The sequence below is a fragment of the Tamandua tetradactyla genome, chromosome 5 (genome assembly GCF_023851605.1).
Source record: "Tamandua tetradactyla isolate mTamTet1 chromosome 5, mTamTet1.pri, whole genome shotgun sequence".
Taxonomy (NCBI): domain Eukaryota; kingdom Metazoa; phylum Chordata; class Mammalia; order Pilosa; family Myrmecophagidae; genus Tamandua; species Tamandua tetradactyla.
The window spans coordinates 121,256,204-121,265,048 of NC_135331.1; the positions used below are offsets into that span (position 1 = coordinate 121,256,204).

Sequence of the window (8,845 nt, forward strand, 5' to 3'; positions counted from 1 at the left end):
ATAAATGAAATATTTCAACTTTAATTTGAAATTAATAGAAAAAATTAAAAGCATTTGCATGCATATCTGTGTATATATATATTTATATATATATATGCATTTTTACCTGAAATTTGTTCATCACAATCACAAATGAAACTTTTTGCAGTAATATTGCTGCAGATCCCATGGAAACAGATATGTGGTTGACATTGGCCAATCATTTCTGAACAATTTGTTCCTATAAAAACAAAATAAATTTGATTTTCACTAATTTACAATTATTTAAATTGCCTATAAAAAGTTAAATATGTTCATTTTTCTCAAATTCTTTAATAACAAATCAAAATGTTGATAAAATGTTATTTCAATTATGAGCTATGCTGCATAGTGATGCATTTAATGTGAAGCTAAACTTATTTTTAATAAATGTGACATCAGTTTTTTCATCTTATTACCCCATATTATAATATTCAAATATTTTTCTGATTGTTGATATTAGAGATTTCATGAATTTTCATGATAATTTAAATTGTTAAGCATGCATGACAGTAGATAATATTAGTAGGTGTAAATACCAGTTCTTCAATATAAACTCCTAGCATGGCCTCAGCAATTTATAATTTGAAGCATTTAAAAGCGGATTGTTCCACCTAGCCATGGGAATGATTTAAACGACAAGAAAGCCTGCCTGAATTGTCAGAAGCAGTCCACAATTTGTAAATTTTGTACTACCATGCCTTTGCTGATATATCAAGTTTTCCTAATCCCATTTATACATAATGTCATAGTCTCCCTATACTACATATTATAGACTTGCATAATATATTTGTTCAAAATAGCCATAATAAAGGAAAGTTCTCATGAAATCCCGGGGCATGGTAAGTGTTGTTGCTACAGAATAGTTGTACATAATATGGCCATATGTCTTTCCTCGTATTCTAATTGAATTCTTAATTTAATGTATGAGCAGCTTATGCCATTATCATTGATGCATTTCAAATTCCTTGTAGACAGGAATCTCTGTTGCACCCGTGCAGAACTCATCCTTCTTCATTTACCTCCAAACAACCCCCAACACAATGATAATACATATAAGTATAATTGTGCACTAAAATATTTTTCAATTACATCACCAGTTGAATTCTCATAAGCGATGCCCCGTATGTAGGGAACTGTTTAAATCTCAGTGAGCACTCTCAATTTCTTTTATAGTTCTATATATCTCTGCATCTTCACAAATTTTATAATTGAAGAAATTCTTTATAAATAAGTATGCTTAATGCCATAGAAAATAAGTAATATTTAGGTGCTTTGATGATGTGTGATGTTTAATGATTAAAAGCGTCTGTGGCTATGTTTCAGATAGACAGATAAACCAATCGATACTGATAGAAAGAAAACCATTCTATTCAGTTACACAGAAAAAATTGGAATATTGTTTCATGAAATATAAATGCATGATGCAAATTAATAATTTGATACATGGAAACTTTGTGTCCAAATAATCTCTTAAACACTTTGGATAGATTAATATGTATACATTGGTAGCTTTCCATTAAATTGCTTTTTTATTCACCCCAAATCAGCAATTTGAATTTTTTCACATGTTCTCTGATGCACCTTACTTTTCTTTCTTTCCTTTTTTTTTTTTTTTTTTTCACATGGGCGGGCACCGGGAATCAAATCCGGGTCCTTGGGCATGGCAGGCAAGCATTCTTGCCTGCTGAACCACCGTGGCCTGCCCCTTACTTTTAATTAACTGATAAACCCAGCATAAGTCAGAGTAATTTACACCTCTTATAACCCATCTCAGAGTATTCAAATGAGGATATTATACCAGTTGTGGAGTGAGAATGATCGATGAATATTGCTGGAATTAACTTCTGAAATGGCCTTGGTACTTTCACACTATGCATCTAAAAGTACACTTTGAAAGAGCGGTTTAGGTGAATTTTAGAGCCAACAAATGCTTATTGAGGGCCCTCATTAAAATCTTATCATACAGCCTCAGCTCTATTGGGTCTTCCCCATGCACATGGAGTGGAACCTATGGAATCCCTTAAAGGCTGGCCAGCAAAAGTACACTTAGATCCCTAAGCCTGGTCTACTCTCTTATTGACTGCTCACTGTCCTGCCTCTCTCATGAGCAAAGTAAATTACCATCTATTATTTGTTTTCCTATACTACTATTAACAACTAAGTTAATTATTAAGTAATTAACTATTATTAACAACTAAGCATGTAATCTCATCCTTTTCTTTACTTATCTCCCTCTTAATCCTTCTTGCCAGGTCTCTGGAACTCTTGTTTAAAAATAAAAGTCCTGTGTAAGTCACTAAACTTAAAAGACTCCCTATATTTCTCAACCTTTCCTCTCATGATCCAGGTTTCCTCGTAAACTCTCAAGTAAAAACCATTTATTTTCCCTTAAACCCAGACCTGAATTTCAGGCAGTGTGACTTCCATCATTTTTATATTAACCCTGCTCTGGTTTCATCTATCCACCAAATATCTTGTTTTCTCAACCTTTCCTCATTGTTGTTTCTCATTCATCATACTACCACCATACTCATTCCATTCTTATATCAATTATTTATCAATTAATTTATAGATCCCACTCCACATCTATTAAAAACATTGCTCTTGGATCACAACCTTTTTTGTTTCTGCCAACTTTTTCATTATCTCAAGCAACTTCAATCAATATGCAGTTCCTTAATTTCCTCTGTTCAGATACACACTTTATTCACACATCCCTCATAAATGTTTACTACAAATAACATGAAATTAGGAATCTCAGTCAGTGACAAATTACACTGATCATCTTATTTTTAATGTGTGAACTTAAGAATGGAAGATGGGAAAGATTAGTCTTTTTTCAAAAAGCGAAAACTTCCCAGCTAGGATATGTCTGATAGGATTTTTTTGTTTAGGATCCAAATTTATTTCTTCAGGAATCCACAAAATGTTTTAAAGTATACTGTTATGCTAAGAGTATATGAATTCAGTTTGCTTTTCCTATTTTAGTAATATTAAATTCATTTTTAAACAATCTTACCAATAAATATTGGGTCCCAGATGCATCCATATCCTTGCTTATTCCATTCTTCTCTTTTATTAATGAAATTGTCTTTATTTTGGCATGGTTTATAAACACATGCATCAAGTTCCTGGCAGTACTCTCCAGAAAATGGAGGCTGACAATGGCAGCTGTATGTTTTGTTCCAAATTTCACTAAGACATTTACCATGCCCAGAGCAAAATTCTGAACTCAGAGATTCTTGGCAGTGATGTTCTTTCACTGTCACGTTTAGTCGAAGTCCCAGTTGACAAAGCGATGGACCACTTGACATTACTGTAATGAAATAATGTGCCCCAACACTCAGCCACTGAGGATTAACAGTGTGCATCCCACTTAGTTTGAAATCAAAAAGTAACTGATCTTCAGCAGTGGTATTTTGGAGACAGTTGATGAAACCTACTTCAGAAACATTCATCAAATTTATTTCTGAATACTGAAGAGATGGTTCAGAGGAAATTGCAAGACTATCTCCTAGTTGAATTTGCAAAGGACAAATCTGAGGAAAAACATGATGGTCTGAAGTATTAATTTCAGTGTTTCCATCCAAGAACCAACAATCTCCATAGAAATCCATGCAGATGTTTTCTGTTAGTGTCCAATTCACCACATATAATGTGGACTGTGGTTGCCATTCTTTCATCAATTGCAATTTACATCTTGCTTTTCCATTTATAAGAGAATTATGAAGAACAACCAGGCTCAGAAGCATCACTGATTTGATAGTCATTTGTAGGCAATTGTATTTTAGAGCGCTTCTTGAAAATGCCATAAATAATTGCTGTAAAATGTTCTTTCAGTGGAGCTGAAAATTTCCAAGCAGGGCTTCTGTTCAGAGATTCCTGTGAAATGGCTTTTATTCTATCCCCAAAGTGCAAATGGCTGTGATAACAGTGGATTTGGTTCAAGAAGCAGTAGAATTCAAATGTTTTAAAGATTCCTTTTAATAGAAACACATAAATTGTTACAAAAGTTCTACCTAAATTACCTATTAATATAGTGAATACTTATCTGTTTTCTCAGCCCTAAAAGAACCTACATTGCAAAACAGTGTCACTAGTAGCTAGGCACCTTCTTTGAGTAAATAAGTCTAGGAAAAATGTAGCCAGATGTATTGTACCTGGTACTGTCACTCTACTTCTGATAAGTTTTGGTATTTTTAAATAATTAAACCAGAAACTTACTTCAGAATTGTTTGTATGTTAACTGAAACAACATTAGCCAAGTTTCTTCTTTTATGGATGGTTTCAATTTTCTTCAGATAATAGTATTCCTCCTCTGATTACTTTTAGAAAACCATCTTAAAAACCTGCAAAATAAATTTAAAAATTGTTTAACTACAATTTTCTTTTAATATTTCCATACAAGCACAAGCCTTTATATGCTTGTTGATGACAATACTATTTCTCTAATAATGATTCCACATATGTAAAGGACACATAGAAAACTGTGTTGTACAAATTAGATTTAGAATGTCTTCACCCAACTTTTTCTACGGGAATGATGAGAAGGTGGCAGGCAAAGGTGGATACAAAGATGTATAAAATATAAGGATGGAAAGATTATAGATAAAAATGGAATGGGAGTAACTTTATTTTTCATCACCCACTGCTGGTATTAAAGCGGGTAAGGGATCCATTTTGTTGGAAGGCACTCTTATTCGCAGAGGAAAGAAATGAAACAAGGAGTCAGAGATGCAATATACAGACTGGATTAATATATGCTAAGTAGCAAATATTCAGTTTTCTGTGTGCAAATAACTTTATCAATTAATTTAAAATACGAAAAAATAAACTGTAATCCTCAAAGCAGAAATAAAATTGATTTTAAAAAATGGAAAACCATGTTCTGTGAATCCCCGTCATCAACTCTCTACTAGATAAACTGGAGGAAAGTCTACCTAATTAACAAAATATTCAAGACTGAATTAAATGCAATATATACTAGTCATTCAAATGGTAACTTTCATTTTCATTATTCCCCAAGTTCACTCAGCAAGAAAGTGGCATATTCTGGATGGAAACATGAGTTTGTAAGGTACAAAATCCCAGAATTTTCCACTGTACAATGACTATCAATAAAATATTGTTAAAATAAATATTCATTTTATGGCACTATGTAATGTAATTAATTTGTTAATTCATATGAAATATTGATGGGGAATCTAATACCACAATGGCTATTCTAAATCATGTAGAAATTAAATTTGAATTATAAATTACCTCCTTGCAAATTCAGTAGTGGATATTATAAATCTATAAAATCTGAGCTTGCATAAGTAATATATTCTATCAATATGCATATAGAAATGTAAAAATATACCTTTCATAGAATTAAATGTTTCATATGATTATATTTATTTCAAATAATTTAATCATAATATGAACTTCTGTATTTCAATTATTAATCCTGATAAAAACTTAAATAATGTTTGAACCCAATCTCTGTGCCACACAATATGCTGGGCAATAGGAATTCATCAGTGGCCAAGTGAAATAAGGTATGTTTGTAAAGAACTAAGAAGCTAATGGAGGATACAGATTATGAGGCAAGCAACATCATCGAGGTGCAAAGTACTATAGTAAGAATAAAGGACTATGAGAATATGTAGCAGGGGCATTTAATTCATTCTAGTAAACAAGTTCTAAAGTGACAGACACTCCAAAGAAAGATTTAATCATCTGGGAAAATTACCAAGGAAGGAATGCTTTAGGAAAAATAAATGTAAAAATTTTGAGGTCAGTGTGACACCAAGCACTTCTGAGGAAATAAGGGAAGTTCACTTTCTAAGTGTAAAGGTGAAGAGCTTTATAATAAAAGATAAGTTCCATATTTAAAGAGTGAGTATATAAAAAACGGCTGGCATTCCCAATAACGGAGCTGGGATTTTATATGAGGGCAATAGAGATTGAAGAGTGTATTTAGAGGATAAACAAGGGAAATTTTTCTTTTATTGATATCAGTCTAACTACAAAGTAATTATTGAATTGGTAGATACAATTAGAATAGTTGAGATCTTTGCCGAGGAGACATTAGCACTAATTAAGTTAAACATTAGTGATAGCTCATTAGTACAGTGACAGAAGAAATATTATACTGGTGGAGTCCAGAAATATTTAAATGGTGAAATCACAATGTCTTGGAGGTTTGTTTATTTAAGAGAGAGAAAGAATCACAGAAGGACCAAGTAGAGTACAAGATATCAAGGGGAAGGAGAATGTCAAAATTGCTTCTGGATATATTGAATTTGAGGTGTATGTGGTGATTTTCAAGTAAAAGTATCCAGATGTCAATTATATATTCAACTATGAAGTTACTGAAGAGAAAATTGGGCTAGAATTCTAAATTTGATCATATTAATTACATATTTTGATATGACTATAAAGTTACTGGAAGATTGTGTCTACACATGGAAGACTTGAGCTTCTTTAAATCATGAGGAAAGAATCAATAGGAAGATAATAGGGCAGTATGGAAGAGGCAAACAATGCAGTACAGAGTAAGAGAGAAGAAGGAAGATGAGTTTGTACTCTATCAAAGTAGTAAATTTATTGGCAGGAAGTTAAAGGATTTCTTTTCTTTTTTTTTTCTATGAGGTAGGTGATGGGAGGGGGGATGGTAAATTTGGAGGATTGAGAAGAATGGATAAGATTTGAAATACACAGTGACAAAGAATAGAGAAAATGTTAAGTAGGGAAAACTAGAAGAATCACAAGGTAAATATTGAAATGCTTGTTTTGTTTTAAATTACAATTTGTAGTAGTACCGATCTGCATAGGTGTATTATTTTCCCAGTAGCCTAGTTACAAAATATACAATATAAAATTAAGTAGAAAATGGGTTTAAACAAATGCAGGCATCAACTCATTTTCATGTGCAAATGCTCAAAAACAAATACATTCGCGCTGAAGCAGAATTAGGTCTGTGCACCATTTTTAGACTGGCTGCAGATGTGAGTTTGCATTGCTGTATGGCTAATCCTGTACTTCTTAGAAATTTTTGTGTCCTAATTATTGTACATTTATGTTTTGAAAGAGAAAGTAGCTTGATGCAATGCATTTCTGGCTCATAAAATTTAAATAAATGAAAATAGAAGCCAAGAAAAGTAGAAAGAACTCTATGAGGTCAATTTGCATCTATACATATTGAATGTAAAATGCTTTGGATTTTATTAGGAATTGGTTTACAAAAATATCATATGTGAATACATTTGAATAAGAAGCAATAATCTGGACTCAAGAAGGTAAGTATACTGGTTTGTGACTCAATTTTTTATTTATAAAAATATCTTCAAACCCTGTCTGATGTGGCATGCTATATAGCATTCGTTTACTTGTAATACATGTTTAAGTTCATAGTGTACTTAACTTAATAGGAAATTACTTTGAACTGAAATAGGAAATTACTTTCATCCCATGTGATATTGACAGCTTATGTAAATTATTAACTTAGAAACTCAGAAATCCAAGGACTTCTAACGGAGCCATTCATAGTATTATGCATAATTGCAACTGTAACATCATTTGGCAACTATGCTACCAGGATGGTATTTCACAAGAAAAGATATTGAATAATTTCAACCTGTTTTGCAATTAAGTTACTCTAACGAATAAAACCCAATTTAGATTTGATAGTTAAGAAAACATAGGCAATATCTCTCTCCCATTTATACATTAAAAATTATCTTAAATGGCATCCTTTAAAGTAAGGAAGTAGATTCAAACAAATAAATTTTATGTAAACAAAGAATGACTTGTGGAATATCAATCAGCAGATGCAAACTGATTATGTGCCATCATTTGCATATAAACATTTCAAAATTAAATCACACATTTTAACAATTCATGTTCTTATTTAGCAGATCAAACAAGAATAATAAATTAGAGTGTACCATTTGGCAGGACTTCCATTTTCTATTTTACAGTTGGGGAATTAATATTCATATTATTATTCTAGCAAATTTAATAAACATACTTTATGTACATGCAGACTATATTTCTTTAAATTACCAAATGAACATTTCTATAGTACTACCAATAGACTCATTGAGTAATTCTATATTTCAGGCACTGTTCTTGCTATGGCCACGACATTTATACTATGCCAAGCTTTAACATATCTGAATGTTTTTATTCCCATTTGACATACCAGGAAACTGAGGTGAGAAGGAATTAGGTAACTTGCCCAAGATGCATTACTCAAAAAATTTGAGTCCCTATAATTTTGTACCCACAGTGTTATAATAATTTACATTTTAAAAATAAAAAGCCTTCATACAAAATTTTAAACATTTTTATTGTATATAGAATGTCTCAAAGATTATCATGAAATTTTTATAAATCCTGAACTTCCCTCAATATATTGCACATTCTAGGATTCTTTCTAATATGTACATTAATAGCACAGTTGAATATAAAATCTATACAATTTTATATGGCCATATAGTAAAATTTTTAAAAATGTGTTTCTTAGATATGTTAAATGCATAGTATGGTGAGAGCAAAAATAAATAAATTCTAATATCTAAGCAGCTAAAAAAATTTGCTTTGTGTCTAAGATTAGTTATGATACCCTTAATATTTTGGCACTCTTTATTTTTATATATCAATTCAAGTACTATAAAGGACTGCTTTCAATTATGAGTTAGCTTTTAAGAATGATGTTACTATCTACTTCCCACATTTAAATCTTCCCAAATAAAATAAAACACGTATCAAAAGTATAGAATCCTTCCAAACTAAAGGTATAACATACGCAATGCTAGAACTAACATGAATTTTTTTA

The 8,845-nt window shown here is 31.5% G+C and overlaps 1 protein-coding gene across 1 annotated transcript in view; it reads right to left on the minus strand.

Annotated features, from left to right (window-relative positions):
• Positions 1–3,791, minus strand: part of EYS (EGF-like photoreceptor maintenance factor) — a 1,737,133-nt gene extending 1,733,342 nt beyond the window's left edge. The window contains 2 exon segments of the mRNA XM_077159432.1: positions 107–220; positions 3,041–3,791. Coding sequence (XP_077015547.1) covers positions 107–220; positions 3,041–3,791 — 865 coding nt within the window.
• Positions 3,792–8,845: the final 5,054 nt, after the last annotated feature.